The 24,180-nt window shown below is 56.4% G+C and overlaps 11 protein-coding genes and 1 non-coding gene across 12 annotated transcripts; 6 read left to right on the forward strand and 6 right to left on the reverse strand.

The window, feature by feature from the left end:
• Positions 1-58: 58 nt before the first annotated feature.
• Positions 59-133, reverse strand: LY79DRAFT_t152. Its single transcript has one exon. It is a non-coding gene; the product is annotated as a tRNA-Lys (tRNA).
• Positions 134-712: 579 nt separating this feature from the next.
• LY79DRAFT_237323 (uncharacterized protein) lies at positions 713-1,137 on the forward strand. The gene has a single exon (XM_060551712.1). It carries the CDS (start codon positions 770-772, stop codon positions 1,007-1,009), a length of 240 nt encoding a protein of 79 aa, XP_060413189.1. The 5' UTR covers positions 713-769; the 3' UTR covers positions 1,010-1,137.
• On the forward strand, positions 713-3,040 carry LY79DRAFT_556603 (WD domain-containing protein). Its single transcript, XM_060558030.1, has 3 exons — positions 713-1,132; positions 1,192-1,369; positions 1,432-3,040. Exons 1-3 carry the CDS (start codon positions 1,028-1,030, stop codon positions 2,967-2,969), a joined length of 1,821 nt encoding a protein of 606 aa, XP_060413188.1. The 5' UTR covers positions 713-1,027; the 3' UTR covers positions 2,970-3,040.
• On the reverse strand, positions 3,041-4,159 carry LY79DRAFT_556606 (glycosyltransferase family 28 domain-containing protein). Its single transcript, XM_060558031.1, has 2 exons — positions 3,699-4,159; positions 3,041-3,621 (listed from the first exon to the last, which is right to left on the reverse strand). Exons 1-2 carry the CDS (start codon positions 4,024-4,026, stop codon positions 3,227-3,229), a joined length of 723 nt encoding a protein of 240 aa, XP_060413190.1. The 5' UTR covers positions 4,027-4,159; the 3' UTR covers positions 3,041-3,226.
• A 308-nt stretch (positions 4,160-4,467) lies between these two features.
• LY79DRAFT_580491 (uncharacterized protein) lies at positions 4,468-5,529 on the reverse strand (the record flags this gene model as incomplete). Its single annotated transcript, XM_060560111.1, has 1 exon — positions 4,468-5,529. One exon carries the CDS (start codon positions 5,527-5,529, stop codon positions 4,468-4,470), a length of 1,062 nt encoding a protein of 353 aa, XP_060413191.1.
• A 604-nt stretch (positions 5,530-6,133) lies between these two features.
• LY79DRAFT_556608 (uncharacterized protein) lies at positions 6,134-12,372 on the forward strand. The gene is made up of 7 exons (XM_060558032.1): positions 6,134-6,384; positions 6,445-6,712; positions 6,770-6,832; positions 6,891-9,350; positions 9,438-10,195; positions 10,248-12,098; positions 12,158-12,372. Exons 1-7 carry the CDS (start codon positions 6,182-6,184, stop codon positions 12,264-12,266), a joined length of 5,712 nt encoding a protein of 1,903 aa, XP_060413192.1. The 5' UTR covers positions 6,134-6,181; the 3' UTR covers positions 12,267-12,372.
• Positions 12,373-12,643: 271 nt separating this feature from the next.
• LY79DRAFT_556610 (mitochondrial ribosomal subunit protein-domain-containing protein) lies at positions 12,644-14,411 on the forward strand. Its single transcript, XM_060558033.1, has 3 exons — positions 12,644-13,308; positions 13,409-13,695; positions 13,809-14,411. The coding sequence occupies exons 1-3, from the start codon at positions 12,729-12,731 to the stop codon at positions 14,106-14,108; spliced, it is 1,167 nt and encodes a 388-aa protein (XP_060413193.1). The 5' UTR covers positions 12,644-12,728; the 3' UTR covers positions 14,109-14,411.
• Positions 14,412-15,778: 1,367 nt separating this feature from the next.
• LY79DRAFT_517272 (aldehyde dehydrogenase) lies at positions 15,779-17,429 on the forward strand (the record flags this gene model as incomplete). Its single annotated transcript, XM_060554911.1, has 2 exons — positions 15,779-16,964; positions 17,020-17,429. The coding sequence occupies 2 exons, from the start codon at positions 15,779-15,781 to the stop codon at positions 17,427-17,429; spliced, it is 1,596 nt and encodes a 531-aa protein (XP_060413194.1).
• Positions 17,430-17,944: 515 nt separating this feature from the next.
• LY79DRAFT_517401 (uncharacterized protein) lies at positions 17,945-18,724 on the reverse strand (the record flags this gene model as incomplete). The annotated part of the gene is made up of 1 exon (XM_060554929.1): positions 17,945-18,724. One exon carries the CDS (start codon positions 18,722-18,724, stop codon positions 17,945-17,947), a length of 780 nt encoding a protein of 259 aa, XP_060413195.1.
• A 356-nt stretch (positions 18,725-19,080) lies between these two features.
• LY79DRAFT_556618 (uncharacterized protein) lies at positions 19,081-20,412 on the reverse strand. The gene is made up of 2 exons (XM_060558034.1): positions 20,109-20,412; positions 19,081-20,025 (listed from the first exon to the last, which is right to left on the reverse strand). The coding sequence occupies exons 1-2, from the start codon at positions 20,127-20,129 to the stop codon at positions 19,213-19,215; spliced, it is 834 nt and encodes a 277-aa protein (XP_060413196.1). The 5' UTR covers positions 20,130-20,412; the 3' UTR covers positions 19,081-19,212.
• A 304-nt stretch (positions 20,413-20,716) lies between these two features.
• LY79DRAFT_237414 (ribosomal protein L17) lies at positions 20,717-21,647 on the forward strand. Its single transcript, XM_060551713.1, has 2 exons — positions 20,717-21,012; positions 21,141-21,647. Exons 1-2 carry the CDS (start codon positions 20,797-20,799, stop codon positions 21,510-21,512), a joined length of 588 nt encoding a protein of 195 aa, XP_060413197.1. The 5' UTR covers positions 20,717-20,796; the 3' UTR covers positions 21,513-21,647.
• Positions 21,648-21,781: 134 nt separating this feature from the next.
• Positions 21,782-23,819, reverse strand: LY79DRAFT_670472 (U3 small nucleolar RNA-associated protein 25; the record flags this gene model as incomplete). Its single annotated transcript, XM_060563781.1, has 2 exons — positions 21,782-23,081; positions 23,134-23,819. 2 exons carry the CDS (start codon positions 23,817-23,819, stop codon positions 21,782-21,784), a joined length of 1,986 nt encoding a protein of 661 aa, XP_060413198.1.
• Between the last annotated feature and the right edge of the window lie 361 nt (positions 23,820-24,180).

A 24,180-nucleotide genomic window follows, 5' to 3' on the forward strand; every position in this document is an offset into this window, starting at 1 on the left:
ATTAGAGAAAAAAAGAAAAAAAAAAACCCCCCGGTAAATGAATACTGCAAAAGTGTACCGCGATCCGTGGGACTCGAACCCACAGCCTTCCGATTAAAAGTCGGACGCTCTGACCAAATTGAGCTAGGAAAGCGACGACTGTTGTTGTAATTTCGCTGTGAATTAAGCATTTATATACCTATATTTGTGCCCGATCCACTCTCATACTGCAGTCCGACCCGCTACATATAGGCAGATTTGCATGTTCAATCAACGAGACCCAGAGAGCATTTGTCTTCACAAAACATGTTAGATTAACTAGAACACTGGGGTTGTGTACGCGGCAGACTACAGCGGTCAATGCTGGGTTGCTACAACGAGGAACCAGACAGCCGCTCCGTGACCAATCTGTACCTTGGAAAAAGATGTGCTCTGTAGAGACATGAAACCGTAACCGTGATATAGTGGTAGAAATGAAGCGCACTTAAGCTAGAACTGTTTCCGGTATTGAGGTTTAAAGCCACCGTCTGAGTTTGTATGATGCGTGCGTGTACTCCGTACGTACGCGCTATGTTCACGTTTGCGTATCGTCACTAACCAGGTAGGCCGGGGGTAGATGGTTACGCCGGGCAAATTGGGCACTCCGTAGGAAATATGACCGAGTAGATATTAATCACGCTGTTTTCTGTTGCCTTGCGGCATACTTCAGGCAATATGCACCAAACTGCAATGTCTTCAATAGACTCCAGACTGACCGCGCGAAACTGGTCGGCTGGCGAGAGGGAACGTCATGCATGCCCCGCAACAGCACTACCTAGCACTGCCCCTCCATCCTCTCTATTCCCGGATCGTCATCCCAGCTCCAGCTCCAGGTCCAGGTTCCCACTTGATACCGTCGACCGCCATTGTGCTGCATAGCTTGAAGCTGACACCCTGCTCAACCCCCGTTTCTCTCCCACACTTCCTGTCTGTTCCATCGTCTTTTCGCGCAGAGCTTCGACGGGCTCAACCTGCATTGCATTCAGTATAGGCGTGTTAGGAATCCATCATGTCTGTCACCATTGAAAAGATCCTAGCTGCTTCGCCCGCTACCCAGCGCGGCCAACCGACGCAGCTCTCCTCCGACAACAAAGGAGAGCGTCTCGCCTACGCGGTTAGTTGAGCGATACCCCTCGACTAAACAAAGCTCTGGCTAACATTGCATCCTCTCAGGCCGGCAAATCCATCTTCCTCCGATCCATCGACAACCCTTCCGTGAGCAAGCAGTACGTCGGCCACACCGCGCAAACGAGCGTTGCCCGCTTCTCGCCCAGCGGCTTCTACGTTGCCAGCGGAGATGTCTCGGGCGCCGTGAAAGTTTGGGACGCCGTCGAGGCCGAGAACACCAAGGGTACATACAACACACGCCCAGGACACCCGGTAGACGGCTCTCGATACTGATCTGCTCACCAGGCGAGTACCACATCATTTCGGGTCGTATCAACGACATTGCATGGGACGGCGACTCCCAGCGCATTATCGCCGTCGGCGACGGCAAGGAGCGGTTCGGCCACTGCATCACGGCCGACAGTGGTAACTCCGTCGGAGAGATCAGCGGTCACTCCAAGGTCATCAACTCGGTCGCCGTGCGGCAGCAGCGCCCGCTGCGGGCGGCGACGGTCTCCGACGACGGCTCCCTCTGCTTCCTGCACGGCGCACCCTTCAAGTTCAATTCGAAGCACGCCTCGACCCACAAGGGCTTTGTCTTCGGTACTGCCTTCTCCCCCGATGGCAACCAGCTCGTGACGGTCGGCGCCGACAGGCGCATCCAGCTCTACGACGGCAAGACGGGCGAGCCTACGATCTCGATCGGGGAGGGGGAACACACTGGCAGCATTTTCGCGGTTTCGTGGGCCAAGGACGGCACCAAGTTCGTCACTGCTAGTGCGGACCAGACTGTCAAGCTCTGGGACGTCGAGGCGGGTAAAGCCATGCAGACGTGGAAGTTTGGCGAGGGCGTCAGCGTGGGTGATCAGCAGGTTGGCGTTGTCTACCCCCACGGCAGGACCGACGGTCTGATCATCAGCTTGAACCTCAACGGCGACCTGATCTACCTAAACGAGGGCAGCGAAAAGCCCAGCAAAATCGTGCAGGGCCACAACAAGAGCATCACGGCCTTGGGCGCCTCGTCCGACGGGAAGGGCCAGACACTGTGGACTGGTAGCTTCGACGGCCGCGTCTGCCAGTGGGACGTGGCCACGGGCACCGGCTCGGTCGTTGATGGGCAGGCACACACGAACCAGGTCACTCAGTTCAGCGCCGAGGCGGGACAGACGTACAGCGTGGGTTGGGACGACCATCTGCGGATAGTCGACGAGTCGGCCAACACATTCGTCGGCGAGTCCGTCAAGCTCTCCGCGCAGCCCAAAGGCGTCGCCGCCACCGGCGGCAAGCTTTATGTGGCGACCATCGAGGGCGTCGACGTCTACGAGAAGAACAAGCTCGTCTCCGAGAACCGCCTCGGCTTCACCCCCGGTGCCGTCGCCGCCTACAACTCGACGGTGGCGGTGGGGTCCGGCAACTCCGTCAAGATATACACCGCGGACGGCGCGGGCAGGCTTTCCGAGACCAAGTCCCTCGACAAGTCGACCTCCCAGATCTCTTGCCTCTCCTACTCCAAGGACGGCCAGTACCTGGCCGCAGGCAACCAGATCGGCAAGATTGTTGCGTACAAGACGGCCGACTGGGAGGTCGCGACGGACCGCTGGTCCGCGCACACGGCGAGGGTGACGTGCATCAGCTGGAACGACGCCGCGACACACGCCGTCTCCGGAGCGCTGGACACAAACGTCTGCGTGTGGAGCCTGGCAAAGCCCGGAAGCCGCGTCAAGGCTCTCAACGCGCACAAGGACGGCGTCAACGGCGTTGCGTGGATCGAGGGCGGAAGCAAGATTGCGAGCGCTGGTGGCGACGCCGCGATCAAGGTATGGACCATGGCCGGGCTGCAGTAGTCGGACTAGAAGTAGACTCGTAGACGCACTTTGTGATAGGTGATGACTGAATGAAAAACAAAAAGCGATGATGTTATCTCCTCCTAACCAAAAACGCCACATGAAATTGGGTATCTCCCGCACGTCCAGAATAAGCTTTTTCGTCCCAAACCGCACATGTCTACAGCCATTCTGCTCCGTCTACCTTCGTCGCGAATCGTCAGAGTCACCTCCCACTACCAGAAGGATGAAGGAGGTGGCCGACGCCGATGGGGCTTCTAGTCCATCGTCATCTGCGCGACCTCCTCCCGCTGCACCTCACCAAGGCCAGTAACAGCACTTTCACTGCCATTGACCTTGGCCATCTTCGCAGGAGGAGTAGGCGCCCCAGAGTACCGGCCCATCATGGCGCTGCTGACCTGCCACAAGTCCACATTGATGGCGGCCACTTCGCTGTCCACAGAGTGAGGCCGGAACTGCCGCTCAGTCTTATCAAGCTGTAGGGCCAGCTGCTCTATGGCCCACGAGATGTCGCCGAGGCGGCCCCAGATCCCGTAACCCTGGTGCTGGATCTCCTCAGCCAGCTCGACTTGGTGGTTGTCCTTGAGGGTCGGGTTCGGGACAACGACGAGAGGAACGCTGACGCGCATCCCGTCGAGAATGGTACCTGTGCCTTTTCGATGTAGCATGCGGGTCAGTCTTCAGGCTCCTGGCATCTAGAACGCCACAATATGTTTCTGTTCTCCTTACCTGCATGGCAGATGACCACGCCGGCCTCGCGAACGCCCGGCTGAGCCCGGCATTTTATCATCTCGACGGTCAGGTCGTCGACGAAGTCGAAGGCGGTAATCTCCAGGTTCGGGTGCCGGTCCTTGAGTGGGGGCAGGACGTGACGAGAGAAGTGCTCATAGTCCTTGCCGCACTGCAGAGTGAGGTGGGTGTAGCGGTTCTTGGCGAGGAAGTCGAGGAACGCGGAGCCCAGGACCTCAGTCAGCAGCTGGGTAAAACGGGCTGTGGCGCCGACTGTGACGAGGCAGTGGCGCTCAGCACCGACGGGTTTGGTTCCTTTCGAGGCCATATCCAATTTTTCTTCCTGTGGTGGGATGTTCCGGTGGGCGGGAGTTGGCGTTGATATTTAGAAAGACAATGTTCTATGGGTGAGAGCTTTGAGAGGTAAGTAAGCTTCACATAAAGGTGACGTTCAACTTGAGTGCTGTAAGTAGCCGATCAGGGCCTACTAGCATGGGGTAGGCAGGCACGCATGGGTACTATAATAGCGCGCTCAGGCACCAAGCAAGTCAACAGACGTACAGGGATCCGTGCTTTCAGCAGTATCCCAGTACTAAACTCATCATCTTCTACTCTACCTAAGATAGCTTACTAACTTAGGTAGATAGATAGAGTCTTTCACCTATCCAGCTCTTCTCTGTAGCAAACACACACGCTTTAGACGCAGTTACGGATCTCACGTCATATCTAATTACACATCTAATCCTATGGATATCAACTCCGTCGTGGCCTATTCCGACACATCCTGCTTTGCCGCTACATGCTCGTACCGGCCGATTTTCTTCTGGTCTCTCCAAAACGGCTCGACGCCCATTTCCTGGAATCTCTTCCTCTCATACACCTTGGTCACCATCCAGCTACTCACGAACATGGCCACTACGACACCGAGAATGACAACACAGGCGACCAGTGGCGCTAAGATAGAGAAGACTGTAAACCCATAGCTGACGTTCTGGAACGAGCTGTCGCCCACGAGCTTATCAGTGGCCAACCCGACTTGCATTGCCGTCAGGACGATGACAACATAACCGAGAATCGCTGCGAGCGTGGCGAAGTTATCCTGGAGCAGGTCCTCGTAGACTGCATGGGAGGCCACCTTGGAAAACCCGCGAAGCACGTATCCCAGACGGACCCGATAAATCTTGTTCAGCCGGCTGAGACGAAGCTCGCCGTACCAATATCGCGGGTTGACGGACGCGTAGCAATGGTTCTGCACGGTCTGGGCCGACAATGCCTTCCAGTCGTACCAGGTCACCTCTTTCGGAATAAGGCCCTTGTCAGAGGCGATTTGATAGTCGCTCTCGTACGCGATGAGGGCGGTGTAAGTAAAGAGGAATCCGAGCGCACATGCGAAGAGCTGCTGCTTCCGCGGATGGCACTGTTGGTCCGCAGCATCAACAGCCAGGTGGGCGGCCCAGAAGTCTGGGCTCAAAAGCCACCGCGGTATCGGCTTGACGAAGATTCGGTTTTTGGCCCAGACGAGATGAAGTTCCGGATTCTCTGTAACTTGGATCTCGCGTGAGGTCAGCGCCTGGTAATGAAGAGGCCGGGGCGGCATCGGACGGCCGCAGATCCAGAGAAGGTCCTGGATATGGTTCAGGCGTTGCACGAGGAGTTCTCGTTCCAAAAAGTCAATGTCTTCGGCTTGCGCCACGACGATGTGATCGTGCTTTGCTCGGCTTGTTGCCGGCATGAGATGGCCGAATTCCCGGGGCTGTCGTACTGGTCCTGCGGGCTTGGGGTCATTCTCAAGCACTCGGACGGTGAAAGGCACAGATGACGACCTTTCCATGGTGCGGCTTGAGGATCTTAACGCCGGGGGGGCGTTATGCCTTGTGTTGGTCTTTGTGATAGTTGTTCCGTGCTGTTTGGCTCCGATCGACACCCGCTCGACAGTGAAGCTACGATTTATTTTTATTTTTTATCAAGAGGGTTAAGGTTCCTGGCCCAACACGTTCAATCAGTCCAGGCTAGAATTCAAATACCACGCTGCCTTTTTGTGTCAGCCGTGGCAAGGCTCTAAAAGTGTAAAAGATGGCTAACGAGACATGGGGGAACCCTTTTTGGTTAAGACGCCAGCAGGCAACCATATTCATTAGGGTCCAACGGTCGCTCCCCTGTCATCTGAAATGAGCTTGGGTTCCATTTACTGGCAGGACTAGTTTCTTACGGTGGGACAGCGCTACGAATTTGGGGGCATTCGATTCAGCTGATACCATTATTGGTGTCTTTGGATCATCATGGACATCACAGGATTACATTGCATTAAGCGGCTGACGCCGCTAAGGTCGTTTCGAGCCGCTCGACTACAGGGGTTCACTGGGAGTCCTGGGACTAATTTGCGCTTCTGGCCCCCAAACTGACAACAGCCCTGCGAAGGCATTGCTCATGCCGTTGCCTAGCTCCCGTGGTCTTATTCAAAGCTAGTTGCTCCCCAGTCTCGGATGGACGCGTGCTCCGTGGTTGAGATACTGCACTCAGTGACCAGCAACATCATGTCTATACGCCGCACAGGAACGAGGAGAGTGCCAAACGGCGGCGCCCCAGGAGCCCCGAAGCCCAAGACGACCTATCAGACAGTTCAGCAGGGCATCAAAGAATTGTACAATCCTGAGAAGGAGAAAAATCCCGTCAATATCGAGGTGGAGTATGTTGTCTATGCCGGGGGTCATGGATTCGGTATGAGGGCTGACTGACCATTTGGCAGCATTGTCTTTGTACCAGGGCTGGGTGCACACCCAGAAGACAGTTGGAAGTCCGAATCTGGGTTCAACTGGGCGACAGGCATCTACGATGGTGTCACCAAGAACTCATCCGAATCCGCCAACAAGAAGGATGGCTTGGCAAGGGATTTCCCCAGAGCTCGGATACTGTTGTATCAATACGAGTCTGCGTGGATTGGAGATCTCAAAGTCAGAGCCTTCTTGAGGGACATTGCCAAGTCAATGCTGGAGAGTCTGCAAGCAAGTCGAGAGGTAAGTTTCCCATTAATCTATCCCGAGGCCGCGCAAGAATGCTGATACTTGGGTTAGGGAATCCGAGATCGTCCCATCGTATTTATTGGGCATAGCATGGGGGGGTTGGTGATTGCCCAGGTGAATTTCGGGCTGCACATTGCTTTCAAACACCAATCGGGACTAACAAACCTTTCAGGCCATCACACTTGCCGCAGACGCACTCCGGGATCATTTCCCAAGGATGTTCGAATGTGTTGCCGGATGCGCATTCTTCGGAACGCCTTTCGCCGGAGCCCACGTTGCAGCTGTGGCCTCCATGCTCGGAGACGTTGGTGAGAAGCTAGGCGTTGCCAAGTCTTCGGAATTGGTAAAGATGATGACGCCTGGGAACGAAGGCTTAAGAGATCTGCGAAACGATCTTTTGCGGTTGGCCAACAAGTTGAGCCCGGCGATCAAGCTCGCATGTTTCTACGAGAATCACCCAACCGACTTTACACAGGAGAAGTACGGCGCAGCCATGTCGAAGATCGCCAAGACCATCGTCCCCAGGAAGGCCCAAGAGTTCGTAACAAGAGAATCAGCAACTCTGGGAGGTGATAAGGAAGAGATGGGGCTAGCAGCCAATCATCGAGACCTCGTCAAATTCAGTGACTTGAAGGACCCTCGATATAAGCTTGTGAAGGAGCCCCTAAAGAGGCTCATCAACGGCGCCAGCCTTGTGGCCAAGGGCCGATTGAACTCGACGCGTGGCATCGAGCCAGAAGTTGTCAATGAGGTAAAGGAGCTGTTAAGCGGTGTTCAAGTGTCGAAGAAGCAAGATACGCTCAAAACCCAATTCCCTCCATCTATCTGGATCCCTCAAGAGCCGGTATATCTCGACTGGTTGAAGGAGAGCCACGACGTAGAGAGCACAGAACAGCAAAAGAGAGGACAGGCGCTATACATCCGCGGACCAGAAGGAAGAGGAAAGACGCGAGCTACTATGGCAGCGCTGAATGGCGTCAGGGAAATGATTGAATCCGACGTGAGGGAAAGCAACGGGCGTTGGCCTCTCCTCTCTGCGTATTTCTTTTGCGAACCTTCCTCGGACTTGTCTACTGCCGAGGATTTGCTCAAGTCCCTGGTGCGGCAACTCATCAGCCAGCAGGACACGTTGGCTGTGTACGCAAAGCACTTTGTGAAGAAGAAGGGAGATGATTCTTCAAAACCCTCAGCAAAACTCACAGTCGAGAACTTGTGGCAGACCCTTCAGGATATGCTCACGGATGAATTCATCGGCCGAAGGGTGTATTTCATCATCAACAACCTTCACGTCCTGCCCGAGGATGCAGATTCGACAAAAAAGTTGATGCAATTTCTCAACACGGAGATGAAAGACCTCGACAGCAAGGACGATAAGCGAGTACATACAAGATGGTTCATCACTAGTAGAGAGGTCTCGCACGTCGAGGATGCTCTGAAGGTGGATCACATCCGCCTCATCGATCTCGAAGACGACAAGTACTGCGACCAGGTCCAACTGGAACTGCGGAAAGCAGCGCAGGACAAGGTCCAAGACTTGGGCAAAGAGAAGAAGTACAACAAGGCGCTCACATATTATGCGAGCAGTCTCATCGGCAAGCGGGCATCGAACAGCCAATGGATCAAGCTCTCCTGCATGCAGTTAGCCGAGCTGCCCGATGCTGAGAGCGATCTCAAAATTCGACACATGCTGGAGAGAATGCCCCAAGAGCTCGACGCCCTCCTCAACGCAGCGTGGTCGCAAATCTTCCGTTCGAATGAGAAAGACACTGACAAGATCAAGGAGTTGCTGCGGACGCTTGCTCTCACGTTCGAGGAGCCCACGGAGGACGAGCTCGTCGTCCTTGCCGGATTCCCCACCACCCCGGACGGCAAAGCAGAACTCCAAGAGCTAGTCAAGAAGTGTCGGCCACTACTGACTGTGAAGCGGAGCGGAAAGAGCGAGAACACCGTCGGCTTCATGGACACGGTCGTCAAAGAACACCTTTTGGAGAAGGAGACGTCGAAGAGAACCCTGGGCATGACGAGTGATGAGGGGAAATGGCAGCATGGCATCATCGCGCTCAGGTGTTTGACACATATCAAGGAAGCGTTTGACTTTCCGCCGGATGAGAAGCCTGCCGAGGAGGTCCATGATGAAGACAACGATTCAGAGACTCAACCTGCAGACAATCAGGAGGAGGACGAAGAGGGGGGGGATGAACAATCCGAAGCAGACAACGACGATGACACTGAGTCAGAGACGGAAAATGAGAACGAGGACACAGACTGGGACAGCGACGAATCCACTTACGACCAATACGATGAGAATGAGGAATCTGAGGAGGTTCAGTCACTGGCCAACAAGGCTCTACCGTATCCCATCAAACATTGGTTGCACCATGCCAGCAAGGCCACATTGGAGATAGCTGACGACCTCAGCAAAGACGACTTTTGGCAGACCGAGTCCTTGATCCGATATCGATGGCTGCTTGTCTACAATTCTATGACAAAGGTCCTCAATGATTTTGAAAGCAAGGATCTAACTGCTCTGCACATTGCCGCCGCCATTGGCTTCAAGCAGCTTGTATCAGCCCTCATAGATAACGGCCATGGGGATGATATTAACAAGCGAGATAACCTCTTCAATACTCCAGTAAGTCCAGTAGCTCATACTAGTCTGCCATTTGAAAGAAAGCGACAAACCCTTCTTCTCCACAACCATCTACTGACACTCTCATAGCTCCATTTTGCTGCTTATTTCGGAAGGACAAACACAGTAAACGAGTTGATCAAGCGAGGCGCAAACATCGACGACTGCATTGAGATCGGCGAACAAACCCCGCTACATATGGCTGCATTTGCCGGTCATGTTAAAGTGATGGAAAGGTTGATCAAGATGAAGGCCAATGCCAACGCGATTGCAAATGATGTCGGGCCGGTAATGAATGCCGCCATATGGTCTGGTAACCATGCCGCTGTCAGCTTGCTCGTCGAAAATCACGTCTCTTTGGCTGTTGACAATGACAACTTCGACTCACCCCTGGCCTTGGCTGGTCTACATTCCGACATTTCCATGTTCGAGCATCTCACAGAAAAATATGCCGACAAACTCCCGAAGAAGGAGTTTGATAAGGCATTCGTCAAGGCGGCCATCTCGGGCAGAGTAGACGTCTTCAACAAGTTGCTAACCTACTTTCCCTCCCCAGAATGCTTCCAAGACGCTTTGGAAGCAGCCACTGAAGAGGAGAACTGGGAGATTGCCAAGATACTTCTGCAGGAACGTCGGGGCCTCAACTGCGACAGTCTGTTCTTGAGTGCAGCAACTACGGCAGAACACCAGGATAGTATCTTGGAATTCGTCTGGAAGTACACAGACGGGAATATCTCCGCCGAAATACTCAACGAAAGTCTGTACGAAGCCACGGATCATGAGAAAGAATCGACAGTGAAGTTGCTCATCGAGAGATTCAGCGTTGACCCCAACGCGACCGGAGACTAGTGAGTACCGTTTCCGCGGCACGAATATGTGGACGAACCTAACATCCTGAAGCTATGGAACTGCTTTGACTGCTGCCGCGAATGATGGAAGACTCGACATCGTCAAGTTGCTCCTTGACAGTGGCGCGGCAGTTGACGCCCCTAACGGATGGGCTCTCCAGGCGGCTGCCTCAGAAGGTCATTACAACGTAGTTGAAGAACTTCTTAACCGCGGAGCGAACGTGAATGCGTCCACTTCGAACGAGAACTTTCCTCAAGGGACGGCTTTACAGGTTGCATGCGAATCAGGTAAACTGGAAATCGTCATTCTCTTGCTGGAGCGCAATGCAGACCCTAACCTGGGTGCTGGGGAATACACCTGCCCGCTCCTAGCCGCTGCCCGGACAGGAGAGCAGGAAATCCTCAAACGTTTGGTGGAGGCCGGAGCAGACGTCAATGTATTCGCTGGCTGGGACAACTCGACAGTGCTGTTTAATGCCGTTGCTAACCTCCCTGTCGAGTCGCTGCAAGTGCTTGTCGATGCAGGCGCCGACGTTAACCTGGCCAACGAGGAAGGGGACACAGCTTTGATCATTGCTGCTCGCAACGGAGACGGAGACAGCGTCAGGTTCCTCTTGGATAATGGGGCTGACATTTTTCATGCGAATCACGACAACGAAAACGCACTTCAGTCGGCCATCACATACGGGTGTGACGATGAGTGCACCGCGATACTTGTAGAGCGCATTTCGAGGCTTATGGCGGCTTTTAAAAAGGCCATGGTAGAAGGAAACACGGCAATTTCTGATGTGGTACTGAGTATCGATTCAGGGAATCAGGGCCTTGATTGCAACAACGAGGAACCTCAGTCTTCACAGTTGCAGGCGGAGGGGCAATCGATGACCAGAGAGACACAGCCGGAGACCATCGACAACAAGATAAACGACGTAACTGATGGAGGAGATGGTGAGAGCGCGGAGAAGAGCGCCCCGAGAACCGAGTCGTTTCCGGACAGCGATCGGAAGGTTGAGCATGAAGCAGCCGAGATGGAGGACAGCTCTTACCGGCCAGTGAGAGAGCTATCTAGAGAGCTCGAGGCTGCCCTGACTGCTCAAGTGTCGCTGCTTCACCAGTATACGTTTGCGCCTTTCAGACCAGACAATGTGCCAGGGAAAGAGCCCGCAGAGCTACCTTCGGCAACCATTTCAGAGCTGCCTCCTCAGGAAAGACATCCTCAGCCAGGGAGGGTGGACCAATCCTTCGGCCACTACGAGTTCGACCAGATGACTCTCATACAAGAGCCGTCTGAGAAGCCAGCCTTTGTGAATCAGCCAGCGCTGCAACGGGCCTCCCAAGACGATAATGTCCCAAGCGAACCGGTGCTCTCACCGAGTCAGGGCCCCATCCGTCGGAAGCCCGCGCCGAGCGTCTCATTCGGCGTAGCGTATGCCCAGAACCCTTCCACTGCACCATCGGCTCCGCCCAACAATCAGTATCAGCCTCCACCACAGCAGCTAAATCAGCGGGCGAGCTTTGACCACCGCCCTCCTTACCAAAATTCGGCATCATACCCCGGAGCACCGGCGTATCAAGGTATGGGATACCCCGGCGCAAGCCAGACGCAGCCACAGCTTCCTACCAACTCGGTGGCCAACAACAGAATCTCGACGGAATACTCGCCTGCGCTGCAACAGCCGTCGGGCGTCTACCACGCCCCATACAACCCAGCAGCTTGGGGCAGGCCGAGCACGGACACGCCGCCACAGAAGACGCAGCCATTCCCGGACCTGCCGTATACAGGGCCCGGGGCGTGGCAGAGTAGTCCGCCCCTGAGCGGAGGCCAGCCGCAGCAGCAGCAGCCGTATTTCGGCCCTGGTAATGGATCACCGGGCCAGCAGCAGGAATGGTCAGGCCAGGACCAGAGGTGAGTTACTCAAAAGGATTGCCATGTGGCGAGAGTGGGATGCTAACTTCCGAACGTAGACCTGACATGAAGTCTCATCGTGCATCGTTCATGGGCATGAAAAATACGCTGGACAAGGCAAAGCAATTCAGTACCGGAATCATGAACCGCAGGACATCTGGACTCTGATACAGTGCGGGGAGATGAATCATGTGTAGGATACTTGAAGATGGGAAATGCGGTGTATTTAAACAATTAATGATGGTTTATGATACCGAATCCGATGGCATAGCTTCGTCTTGGCTGTCTCTTATGTTTAATGCTTTGAATGTCTGGTCACACTGTACTGTGGCTAGTAACTTCATCAGAAGTGAAGAGGTGTGGTAGAGTCAACTTTGAACAAAAGGCTCCAAAGTACGTAGCATACCGTACAGAAACGATGGCTTTAAATCACGCCTGTCAAAGTATGGTCGTTGGGCCAGTGGCTGGTGGAAGAACAGACCCACTTTATTATGGCTGACGATGAGTGTACGTGGCTGGAGCTCGATCCAAAAATTTCCGGGGACAATTTCCAACGCCATTCTCAACAGAGCGCGACAACCTAGGAATCAGCATTGCCCTCGGCCAATGTAAGGAAACAACCCGCCCACAATGGCAGCAGCAGGGCAAGCATTCCGAATCTGCGCACGCAGTTGTCGCCGGATATCAACGGCGCCGCGCATCGCCGTCGCCGTCCCCCGGGCGTCGACACGGCAATTCGCCCAAACGCAACGACGAACATTCGCCGCGAGTTCCACGAGACGGGCACCGCCGAACGATGAGGCAACTCCCGAAGACGAGGAGCTTGAAATTCGCGCACCGCGCGAGACTATCGAGGATATTGTGCAGCGCCTCAAGCCCGAGGAGCTCAAGGCGCTCGAGGGCCTCAAGAAACTCGACCCGTCGGCCCAGCAGATGTCCCTCGAGCAGTTCCTAGAGAAAGAGATGAACCAGGACGAAGAGGATTACAAGGTGCCGTACACTACGCAAGAGTGGAAGCAGTTGACGATGCAACGTCCGAACAAAGCATCCTTCTGGTACGACGAGGATGACCCAACGGCCCCGGTAGAGGACGCGGGGGATGAGTTTGACGAGGACGATATGTTGCCCATGGCACACGCAAAGTTGGACGAGATCAGGGAGCACAGACACTACCACCGTATCATGGCGTGGGAGATGCCGCTGCTGTCCAGTAAGCTCCCGCCCTTTCCCAACTGCCTTGGACAAAGGGGCCTCTCGAAGAGGCCGAGGGCGGTTTTATGTCTTGTCGCTTCGCTGACTTGTTATCCCAGAGCTTGCGAAGCCCTTTGAGCCGCCCCAGGAGGAGCAAGTGCTGCGTTTCCGATACACGACGTACATGGGCGAGTACCACCCGGCAGAGAGGAAGGTGGTGGTGCAGTTCTCGCCGGCCGACCTTAAGCTCTCGCCCGTGGAGGCGGACAAGCTCCGGAAGCTGGCCGGCCCGCGATACAACCCGGAGACGGACATGATCAAGATGAGCTCCGAAAAGTACGAGCACCAGGCGCAGAACAAGCGCTACCTGTCGGACTTGGTGGACAAACTGATCGCGACTGCCAAGGTAAATAGGCGCATTCTCCGTCTCATCCCCTGGATAATCAGGGTTGGATATCGGGAGAGAGACAAGAATATAGAGAGAGAAAGAGAAAAGGCTAACGGCAGAAACTATGACAGGACCCCAAGGACACTTTCCAGGACATCCCCCTTGACACGCGTCACCACGAGTTCAAGAGCAAACCCAAGTTCCCCAAGGAGTGGCGCATGACGGAGGAGCGCCGCAAGGAGCTCAACGCGTTCCGCATGCGGACACTCGAGATCGACGCGGGCAAGCAGGAGGACGGCCGGGTCGTCGACGGCGCCGCGAAGATCAAGGAGGCCCTCGCGATGTCGCAGGCGATGGCGAGCGAGGAGGCGGCTCAGCTGGTAAGCGCCCGGGGCCGGGGCACGGGCAAGCAGAGGAGCGCCCGCCGGTAAGGAGGGGCCATACATGCTACTCGGCCTCTGTCCGAGAAGGAGAGGGAATCCGGACCAAGGAAAACTGTGTATGACTAGGCGGGCTGCTCCGTTAATGGGCACGGCCTGCCCGTGTAACATCTCCGTGTATACATCCGTGTCAGAGCGGAACTATAGAAATCCACAAAAACAGGGTGACTTTTGCGGGTGTCCCTATCACCACATATGGCATGTACCCCAGTGGCATGGGAACTGGCTGGTTGTTGCGATTGAAGTAGGCACTGGCCATTGATTGGTTTAGCCCGATGTGTGTTGATGACCGACCTTTCGGATGGCAGTATCATCAAGCTTTCACTCGCTCTCCTTTCTGTGCACTCATTCCCACTGACGGGTACAGGAACAGGGGCGTGATTGGTGGTTAGTCAGCTTGCATAGAGCGCGGGCCTCGGTAACTTTTTTGGCGTGTCTCCACTAACTACGTGTAATGTACAATGTAGGTAGTATGGCTGCCTGGGGGCGGGCTTGGTGGCGCGCGCCTCGTATGTGGGGAGGGAACGAACTAAAGCAGTCGCAGCCGATTTGCGACCTGGCTAGAGCTTCGAGCTTGACGCTGTTGACCTAGTTTCCAGATACAGTACCGATTAGCGTAGAGCTCAGGTGCTCCGACCAGACCACGAGCATTTTGACTAACAGCCGGACATCGTCAGCGTCAGATTGACGTGAAGTGTCTGTCTTGATAAGCTATGATGATGGCGGTAGTCAGAGGGTTGCCGACGCCAGGAAAGCTGTCAGGGACCAATGGGCCTTGGACTTCAGGCGGCGACCCCGTCTCCGTCGGGGCGTCTTTCGTTTCCATTCCCTGCCCCTCTTTGATACGCCAGGACGGGGAATGCCCTCTGGCAACTTAGCAGGAACAAATAAGGTAGGGACAGACAGACAGTTTCTGTTGTTCACATGCAATTAATTAGCTTAGCGCACCGTTCCCCTCCCAGCTCCCCCCTTTCTCCGCGCCGTCTCGGGAAACGAGCTTGTTTCCAGCGGATTCGCCCCCCTGCCGGCTCAATGGCTCACATTCCTACCTGTCAGGTACATCCGTTCAAGGTAGGCAGGTATGCTTCATCGCTCGGATTCGCCTCATCGACTTCGCAACTGGTTTGCCTGTCCATTGGGTCCCAGGCAATACAGCGGCATGTCACCCCGTCTCATTGCGCTCCCCTCCTAGAGCAACTAGCAATCCTCAATAAACCTCCATTCAGTCCATCAAAGACGCGCTGGACTGCTGGACCCCCTTTGAGCCGAGGTCTCCAAGATTCGTCACCTGCATAATACCTACCTACTAGGTAGCCTGTCGCGCCTTACGTATCTGGCTATTACACCCACGCGACACGGAGGCCGAGCACGGGGTGGAGCTTTGTTGCATCCATCCTTTTCAAGCTAAGCTGCCGACACCGTCTTTGCACCGCTTGGCCGCTGATACGTTGAACTGCATAAAGTCGTGGCAACCCTTACAACTTTAATAGCTTTCTCCTGCTCTTGCTTCTGCTCCTTCCTTCTACTCCGTGTCCCCTCCCCGAACCTCAAACTTTGCCAACTTCCCCTCACGAACCTCTCTCACAGCTTCCCAGGCCGTAACAGCAAGCAAGCAAAGAGTCCCGAGGTAAAGCCCATCCATCCTATCCAAAGCCGTCACCATGTCGCTGGCACTTGACGCAAAGATCCCCGAGTTCACTCACACCTCCACCGACGACATCTACCGCATCACAGACAATCTGCGCGCCACTTTCCGCTCCAATAAGACCAAGGACCTCAAGTACCGCACCCTCCAGCTCCGGAAGCTCTACTGGGCCATCAAAGACTACACCCCTCACCTCTGCGATGCCCTGCGTAAGGACCTGCGCAAGTGCAAGCATGAGGCTCTCCTCTCCGAGATCGAATGGTGCGCCAGCGAATGCCTCTACATGCTCAAGAACCTCGAAAAGTTTGCCGCCGACGAGAAATGCGAGGACGTGCCCCTCACCTTCGCCATGGTGAAGCCCCGCATCCGCAAGGAGCCGCTCGGCATGGTCCTCGTCATCGGCGCCTTCAACTTCCCCGTCCAGCTGACCCTCTGCCCCATCATCGGCGCCATTGCCGCCGGCTGCACCGCCGTCCTGAAGCCCTCTGAGATGGCCCCGGCCACTGCCATGGTCCTGACAAAGATCTTTGAGGCCGCCCTCGACCCCAAGGCCTACGCCGTTGTCAACGGCGCCGTTCAAGAGACCCAGACCCTGCTCGACGCCAAGTGGGACAAGATCCTGTACACCGGCAGCACCACCGTCGGCAAGATCATCGCCAAGAAGGCTGCCGAGACCCTCACCCCCGTCACCCTCGAGCTGGGCGGCCTGAACCCGGCCTTCATCACCAAGCACGCCGATGTCAAGCTCGCCGCCCGCCGCCTCATGTGGTCCAAGTGCCTCAACGCCGGCCAGGTCTGCATCTCCCAAAACTACATCCTGGCCGACCGCGCTATCGTCGACGAGCTCGTCCAGAGCCTAAACGCCACCCTCAAGGAGTTCTTCCCCAGCGGTGCCAAGAACAGCCCGGACTACTCCCGCATCGTCAACCAGAGGTCGTTCCAGCGCATCAAGAAGATGATTGACGAGACCAAAGGCAAGATCGTCATGGGCGGCGCCGTGGACGAAGACCAGCTCTTCATCGAGCCCACCGCCGTCCTGGTCGACTCCATGCTCGACTCCGTCATGAAAGAAGAGTCCTTTGGCCCCCTCTTCGCCATTATGCCGTACGACTCTCTCGACGACGCCATCAACATTGCGAACCAGGTCTACCGGACTCCCCTGGCGCTTTTCACCTTTGGCAACGACCAAGAGAACAAGAGGAGTGAGTAGACACTGCTGCCCCTGGTAAAGAACAACATCCGCTAATGCACTTACAGTTCTCAATGAGGTGACCTCGGGTGGCGCTACCATAAACGACGCCTTCTTCCACGCCTCCATTACCACCGTACCCTTCGGCGGTGTCGGCGAATCGGGCACAGGCAACTACCGCGGCCGCGCCTCCTTCGAGGCCTTTACCCACCGCCGGACCATCGCCCAAACCCCCTCGTGGTTGGAGAAGTTCATCCGTGTCCGCTACATGCCATACTCCCCCAAGGAGCTCGCACTCCTGAATAGAATGACAGCCGGCAAGCCTGATTTTGACCGCAATGGTGTGCAGGTCCGCGGTGTTGGATACTGGTTGCGTTTCGTCCTCGGTCTCGGCGCCAAGGGTGCCACAGGTGCGTTGTTGAGATGGGTTCTTGCTGCAGTATGTGCGTATGCCCTAACCCTGAGAAGGTCTTATTAGGACCTTGGTTGGATGAAGTGGAAGAGAGGAGTGATGATTTCTCATACTTTCTATCCTAATGCAACTCATTACATTTCCGCACGCACACAAATAATCCCCAGGCGAAGATCTGGCATATCACACCACATACCCGATGCGATTCTTTATTCTTGTTAATTTAGCCCCAACTCGGATATGCCATATTGGAGACTGGGAGCGTTCGGGAGTTGCGACTTTGTACAACACACTCGCTAGGAGTGAAGAAGACCTTGTTGTCTTGGTGGTGCAGAAAAGAAGATGAGAGACGCCAGGGGATGGACAGCGGTCTTTGGTTCGGGCGCGTTTGTACGATTATGTGTCATACCATTTTTCATTTGTTTCGAATCGCGGTGGTAATACGAGCAATGGCAATACGGTGTCTTTCGACATTCTTTCAAACCCGGCTCTCCATTGTGCAGTTGACTGAGATCCTACATGGAGCATAACCACTTAAGACCGCCCCCCTCCTTATCACACAAGCAAAGATCTACCGTTCGTCATCTTGCGGTACCAATGGGGACCGTCCACGACCTTCTTCCCAACTCGACGGGGATGTTCATCTCCAACCGGTCCTCGTCCCCCACTCCCACTTCCGCGACGGTCGCGTCGGTGCCGCAGCTTGGCCCCTGCGGAAACGGAACGGGGTCGAAGTACCCAGGCCTCGCGTCAGGCCGCTTCCTCTTTCGCCATTTATGCTCCCCGAGAGTGGATCCGACGAGCGACGAGAAGGTGGCCGACCTCTGGGTGCCGCGCGGCGGAGCGTCGGTGTGTCGTCTCGCGGTCGAACCGCCGGCGGTCCCGGGGGTTCGTCTCACGTCGTCGTCGTCGTCGTCGTCGTCGTCGTCGTCGTCGTCGTTGTCGTCTCCCTGGTATGGCGCGTTCTCTTTGCCCTTGCCCTTGCCTTTGCTCCTAGTCTTCGGGACGTCCAGGCCCGTTTCCTCGTCGATGCGGCTCTGGGGGAAAACATTATCCATACCAGGAGAGGCGGCGTCCCCGACTGGAGTCTCGTCTGTCGGGCCGTTGATGATGGATATTGCAACGGCCGCAGCCGGCACCTTGTTCTCCTTTTTCTTCTTTTTCTTCATCCTCCTCGTATCCCTCTCAGCCCACCTCCTGTCCCGATCCGCCTTGTAGCGCTCAAAATCCGCCTGCGCGGTGGGGTCGCCGTCGACGAAGCGCTCGAGGACGAGCTCGAGACGGTCGCGGAGGCGGACAAAGCAGCGGTACGGCGTTGCTCGCGGGCGGCCGTGGAGGGCAGGCGGTTGCGAATCGGCCATCGTGCCGCGTTTCGGGGCTCTCAAGTGTTGATGAGGGGAAAGGCCCGGCTGATATACGGGTGTGTTTCCGCTCGACGATGGGAGCCCACGACAGCTAGCGGGGGTTGACGTGGTTGAAGCCGGCGTGCAAAGAACGCACGGCGTGGGAACCAAGTCGTCCGGGTTGTCACTCGTCACCCTTGTGTACCTCATTTCGCCTTTCTGCGGACCCCTGAGCGACGGGGTCGAACAACAAACATCAGCTCGGGGACATACGGTCCCGTCTGTGCTACGCCCATGACGCTCTATACATCGCTCTCTTGAAGATCGCGGATTGAGGAGGAGGGAACGCCAAATCGTCCACAAAAGAAAAAAGAAGAGGCTTGCTGTTTTTTTCTTCTCTGCATTCTATAAGTAGTCTGGTAGTACAAATTCGCGTCTTCCTGCGTCTCCCGTCATCTCCTCGCGAGGGAGGAAAAAGACGCACTCTCGGTCGTCCGACGGCCGGTTCAGATACCCCTCAGCTGCGTGTTATCACGGTCGTCGACCGGCTGGTACCGCTCCGCGAGCGCCTCCTTGACCGACTTGGTCAGCCCGCTCGGCTTCTCGTACCGCTGGTGCAGCGCCCTCTGCACCGGCGATGCCGCGGGGAGCACCTTGCCGTCCGCCTTGACGCTGACCTTGTCCTCGGCCACGCCCGCCGCCTGCTGCGCCGCAACGAGCACCGCCTGGCCCTGCTGCTTGCCCTTCTCCACGGCCTCGCCCACGGCGGCCTTGGCCTCTGCTGCCTTGTCGTCGACGTACTTCCTCGCCTCGGCTGCCTTGGCGCGCGCCGTCTCCTCGGCGGCGAGGCTCTTTTCCTTCGCGCGCTCCCATGCGCTACGCGCCTCTCTCCGGACGCCCTCGCCCTTCTCCTCGACGAACGCGGCGCCCTTTGCGGACGCCTCCCGTGCCAGCGGCACCGCCCTCTTCTCGACGGCCTGTTCCGCCTCGCCGGCCTTGTCGATGGCGCCGACCCAAAGCCTGGCGACGGCGCTCTCGAGCCCCTCGCGCACTTCGGTCCAGTCGGTCCGCTGCGCCCACCGGACGGCGTTCTCGACCTCGCGGTTCCAGCGGTCCTTGGCGGTCGTGACGAGGGTCTCGCGGTCCTGAACGGCCTGCTCGGAGCGCGTCAGGGGCGGGGGGGTGCGAAGCTGGGGCTCGAGGGCGGAGGAGAGGACGTGGGTCTGCGAGCGGAGGATGTGGGATTGCCTTTCGCGGTTGCGTTGGTGGGCGAGGACTGTGAGGTAGGCTACGCCGAGGGTCACGGTCACGCCGCCGGTCTGTTATCGCCGAGTTAGTTGCCTGGTGTGCCAATTGGGGTTTCAGGACAAGAGGCGGGCGGCTGAGTGGGGGAGCGACGTACGAATCCTGTGGTGAAGCCCATGGTGTGGCACTTGTTCGATCCCGATTACGGTGCGATTGTGCGCAGTTGAGCCGTGCTTTTTTAGTGTGTGGAATCCACTCCGTGTGAAGAAAAAAAATTCGGTTTGAATCAAGGTATCATGATGCGGTTCCGAGGGCGACCGTCGTGAGTTCGGATTGGCGTTTGTCGCTTTTTGGGTGCTTTCCGAGAAGCGGGACGGCCAGCTTCGGTGGGAATGACGTTAATTAATCGGGCTGCTTTGCGAGAGAGCGACTTTCAGCCTCTCCGGGTGGATTTTGGCGAGCCGCCGCAGGGGTAGAGGTACCTTACGGGGGAAAGGGAAGAAGACCGCTGGGAGGGTGACCCGCATGGGCGCGCCCGCTAAGCCAACCAGCGGCCTCTGAAGGAGCCCACCCGGTACTCAGGAACGACCATCCCGGGGATACGCCGCCGCCCGAGTGCCAAAAATTTGGCAGCGAGAGACAGAGAAAGGCTATCGCGCCGGATCGATTCGATCTTACCCTGTGAACCACCCGGCCCGCCGTTCGTCCAACAACCGTACCGATCAGAGAGAGCTTCGACGCCGAACCTCAACGAAAGCTCCCGCTCGTTCTGAGTCCCCCGATTGAGGAGCCTGCCGGTTAATCGAGCCGATTCCCACAACGAACACACAGCAGCAGCAGCAGCCATGGCGGGCGGTCTCGTCAAGTACAGGCATTTGAGCCGCAACTCGTCGGCACGACAGGCCCTCCTCCGTGGCCTCGTCACCTCCCTCGTCGCCCACGAGCACATCCACACTACCTACGCCAAGGCGAAGGAGGCCCAGCGCCTCGCCGAAAAGCTCATCACCTACGCGAAGCGGGACAACGAGGAGACGAGGCGGAAAGCCCAGGCCATTCTCTACGTCAGTCCACCCGCGCCCACCACACCACCCACCCCCTTGCGGCCCTGCCCACCCCTCAACATGCGATGTTGCCAAAGTGTGGGACCGGGGACGTGAGGAGATGACTAGCTGACCGTGTCCGTCTACAGACCCCCCACGACCTCCTCCCCAAGCTCTTCGGCGAGCTGCGCGAGCGCTACTCCGAGCGCCCCGGCGGCTACACGCGCGTGCTGCGCACCGAGCCGCGGAGCACCTACGATCAAGCGCCCTCGGCCATCCTCGAGCTCGTCGACGGGCCCCGCGACGCCCGCTTCATGATGACGGCAAAGGCCGTCGCCTTCGACAAGGACGCCGGCAAGAAGCACACGGAGCTGACCAAGAAGAACGTCGCCAAGGTCACGAGGTACCGCAAGGACGGCAAGTCGGCCTTCGCCGACATGGTCGCTAGCTTCCGCCAGCTCAGCGCCAGGAGCAACGGCGGCAAGAGGAAGAAGGCCGAGACGGAGGAGGCCGAGGCGTGAACATCCCGCGCTATGTGGGAAACGGGGTTTACGTCTGAACGATAGGGGAGGAAGGTGGGGAAGATGAAGTCTTGCAAAATCTGTAACTCATTAAAGAAACGGTGTATCATCAGTGGGAAAATACGTGGCCAGTCTATAGATTACGGTCGTGTAGGGTATACATGTATACTACGGGAAGCTCCAAAAAGACACAAAAACTTTTCACGTTTGCCGCCATCAGGCAGAAGCACATATTTACCCCATCCGCTGCTCTCCTGCCGTTTTTCTTCTTACACGAAATCAAAGGTATCGCCCTTCTCCTGAATCATCTTACCTACGCGCTGCGTGCCGACGACGCGCTCGAGCTTCATAACGTCGTACTTGGAGAACATGACGCGGACGGTGCCCTGGCCGGGATCCAGCTTGAGGTCCTGCTCGCTGCGAGCGAGATAGCCTCCGGCGATCTCGCGGTAGAAGATGGGGTTGTCGGGCAGGCTGTACATGATGACGCGCTGGACGCCACGCAGCTGGTAGCGGCGGAAGTGGTGCGCGCGCTCCGTGTACAGGAGAACCTTGTGCCGGCCAGTGAGAAAGTGGGAGCGTGCGCGCGAGGCCTCGGGCACGTCGGCGTACTCGGAGATGGTGCCAAAGGAGAGCGCCGCGACGGCCGGGTTCGTGGCGAAGTAGTTGCGCACACGGACAAAGTCGAGGTACGAGGGGATGAAGATAAGGGTGCCGGTAGAGCTCTTGGCGCGCTTGATGAGGGAAGGGAGGATGGCCGAGACGAAGTAGTCGAAGCGGGCGTCAGGCTCCTTGTCGATAGACCGGCACTCGAAGCGGGAAAAGGTCTGGCGGGCCTTGAGGCCGAGCTGTGTGAGGACGCCCGCGTAGTCGGCCTGGAAGCGAACCTTGCCAGCCCAGTTGTAGCACTGTGTGCGTAAGAGCTCGGTGAGCTCGGGGGTGTTGAAGGCCGACAGCATGATGGTCTGGCGGAAGTACTTGGACCAGTCCTCGAGGTACCAACTGCGGACGCGGCTGAAATCACAGCCGTGGGCGTCCTTGGGCTGGAGGTTCATATGCTCGAAAATGTACTCGACGTGTTCCCAGTTCTGCATGAGCAAGGCATCGGCCTGGTCGACGACCACCATCTCAATTGAGCTGAGAAAGTCGTAGTCCATCTTTTTCTTGTCCTCCTCGGAGCCGATAGCCATGCGGAGACCCAGTGGACTGGCGAGGAGGATGTCCGAGTTATAAAACTGCGAAAAGTACTTGACCGTCTTGCGCGTGAACTTCATGCCGATGCGGAACATGTCATCGTCGTTGCCCTCGAACAGCTCGCGGAAGTCGGCGGGCTTGTCGTCGCTGAACTTGACGTCGTCGTCGGTGTACGCCTCCTCGAAGCGTTTGCGGTTCTCCCGCTGGTCCGGTGCGCACAGCTCCTCGATCGTGTTGACGATCTTCAGGCAGGACTGTCTCGTCGGCAGGATGAAGAGGATCTTGGGGCGCGTGAAGCCCTGATCTCTAAGTTCGAGGTCCGAATTCTCCTCTTTCGCGAGCTTGTAGTTATTTTTGATGACTCTGTCTCGGGTCCTGTCATTGTGTGAGCGATTACCCCTGAACTGGGTGGTGTGGATGTTCTTACTTGAAGACGTGGTTGACGGCATGTAAACACACTAGTTGCCGCAGCCCTTCAGAGTTTTGAGTGTTACGGTTATCGTACAGGACGTCGCTGTAGCTAAAGATCGTGGGGGCAATGGCCTGTTGCAGCGGGTCGAGCGTGGCCAATTTCTTAGAGGCAGTTTCCCTCAGCTTCTGCTTAAGCTTCAGCCCGTCCAGGCTAGAAATCGGCGAAGGAATCACTGGTGCGTCTGAGTCTTCCACATGGGGATACGTCACGACCGCCTTCGAAACCTTTGACATGGTCCGCTTGAACGTCCAGTCCTTCTTCTGAACCGCCTTGACCCTCTTCGCGGTTAAATCTTCGTCGGGGGTTGTGAAGTGGCTGTCGAACGGATCTGAAGCGTCCACATCGTCTTCGTCATCGCTTTGCTCCTCTTCCTCGGCGAGGTCAGCCATCGGGTCCTCAGCCTCCTCAACCCTGTCGACATCCTCGCCTTCCTTCTCGTCCTCATCCTCATCGGATTCAGACTCGGCTTGTGCAGGGACCGCAGACGTGCCACCTTCGAGTTTCCTTCTTTTAGCGCTTGGCTCCGAAGATTCTGTGAAACCTTGAAGAAGCGCCATATACGGGCGGGCGTTTTGGGGTTTCTCCTCCTCCTCGTCTTCAGACATGGAAACATCAGAGTCCTCCTCCATCTCAGAGCCCATTTCCTCTCCGGAATGATCCTCATCCGATGACCTGATAAAGTTAGTTTTGATACAAAAGTAATCAAGTGGAGATCAAAAATGAATCATACTCCTTCTCTTCAACACGAGCAGTGTCGAAGCGGGATGAGCGACCGAATGACCTGCCTCCCCTGCTTCCTCCTCTGCCTCTTCCTCGTCCTCCTGCGCCGCCACGCCCTCGCCCTCCTCCCCGGAATCCGGCACGGCCTCTACCTCTTGGGCCCATGATCTGACAGTAAAAACCGCTGAAACAATTCTATAAGAATGATATGAGGTGAGAAAACGAAAAAAGGTAAAGTCACCGAAGAAAATCTCATTCACTTGTCCCAGCGAAAAAAAAAAG

Source organism: Colletotrichum navitas (genome assembly GCF_030913465.1).
Source record: "Colletotrichum navitas strain CBS 125086 chromosome Unknown LY79scaffold_37, whole genome shotgun sequence".
In the NCBI taxonomy this organism is placed as follows: domain Eukaryota; kingdom Fungi; phylum Ascomycota; class Sordariomycetes; order Glomerellales; family Glomerellaceae; genus Colletotrichum; species Colletotrichum navitas.

Bases quoted from the DNA above. Each gene is read 5' to 3' on its own strand.
- LY79DRAFT_237414 (XM_060551713.1), top strand. From the start codon at position 20,797: ATGGCGGGCGGTCTCGTCAAGTACAGGCATTTGAGCCGCAACTCGTCG. The intron at 21,013-21,140 runs GTCAGTCCACCC...GTCCGTCTACAG, and splicing joins AAGCCCAGGCCATTCTCTAC to ACCCCCCACGACCTCCTCCC.
- LY79DRAFT_556606 (XM_060558031.1), bottom strand. From the start codon at position 4,026: ATGGCCTCGAAAGGAACCAAACCCGTCGGTGCTGAGCGCCACTGCCTC. The intron at 3,622-3,698 runs GTAAGGAGAACA...TACATCGAAAAG, and splicing joins CGTGGTCATCTGCCATGCAG to GCACAGGTACCATTCTCGAC.
- LY79DRAFT_556618 (XM_060558034.1), bottom strand. From the start codon at position 20,129: ATGGGCTTCACCACAGGATTC. The intron at 20,026-20,108 runs GTACGTCGCTCC...CGGCGATAACAG, and splicing joins TGGGCTTCACCACAGGATTC to ACCGGCGGCGTGACCGTGAC.
- LY79DRAFT_556603 (XM_060558030.1), top strand. From the start codon at position 1,028: ATGTCTGTCACCATTGAAAAGATCCTAGCTGCTTCGCCCGCTACCCAG. The intron at 1,133-1,191 runs GTTAGTTGAGCG...GCATCCTCTCAG, and splicing joins GAGAGCGTCTCGCCTACGCG to GCCGGCAAATCCATCTTCCT. The intron at 1,370-1,431 runs GTACATACAACA...TCTGCTCACCAG, and splicing joins CGAGGCCGAGAACACCAAGG to GCGAGTACCACATCATTTCG.
- LY79DRAFT_556608 (XM_060558032.1), top strand. From the start codon at position 6,182: ATGGACGCGTGCTCCGTGGTTGAGATACTGCACTCAGTGACCAGCAAC. The intron at 6,833-6,890 runs GTGAATTTCGGG...CAAACCTTTCAG, and splicing joins GGGGGTTGGTGATTGCCCAG to GCCATCACACTTGCCGCAGA. The intron at 12,099-12,157 runs GTGAGTTACTCA...TTCCGAACGTAG, and splicing joins TGGTCAGGCCAGGACCAGAG to ACCTGACATGAAGTCTCATC.
- LY79DRAFT_237323 (XM_060551712.1), top strand. From the start codon at position 770: ATGCATGCCCCGCAACAGCACTACCTAGCACTGCCCCTCCATCCTCTC.
- LY79DRAFT_556610 (XM_060558033.1), top strand. From the start codon at position 12,729: ATGGCAGCAGCAGGGCAAGCATTCCGAATCTGCGCACGCAGTTGTCGC. The intron at 13,309-13,408 runs GTAAGCTCCCGC...TTGTTATCCCAG, and splicing joins GGAGATGCCGCTGCTGTCCA to AGCTTGCGAAGCCCTTTGAG. The intron at 13,696-13,808 runs GTAAATAGGCGC...AAACTATGACAG, and splicing joins AACTGATCGCGACTGCCAAG to GACCCCAAGGACACTTTCCA.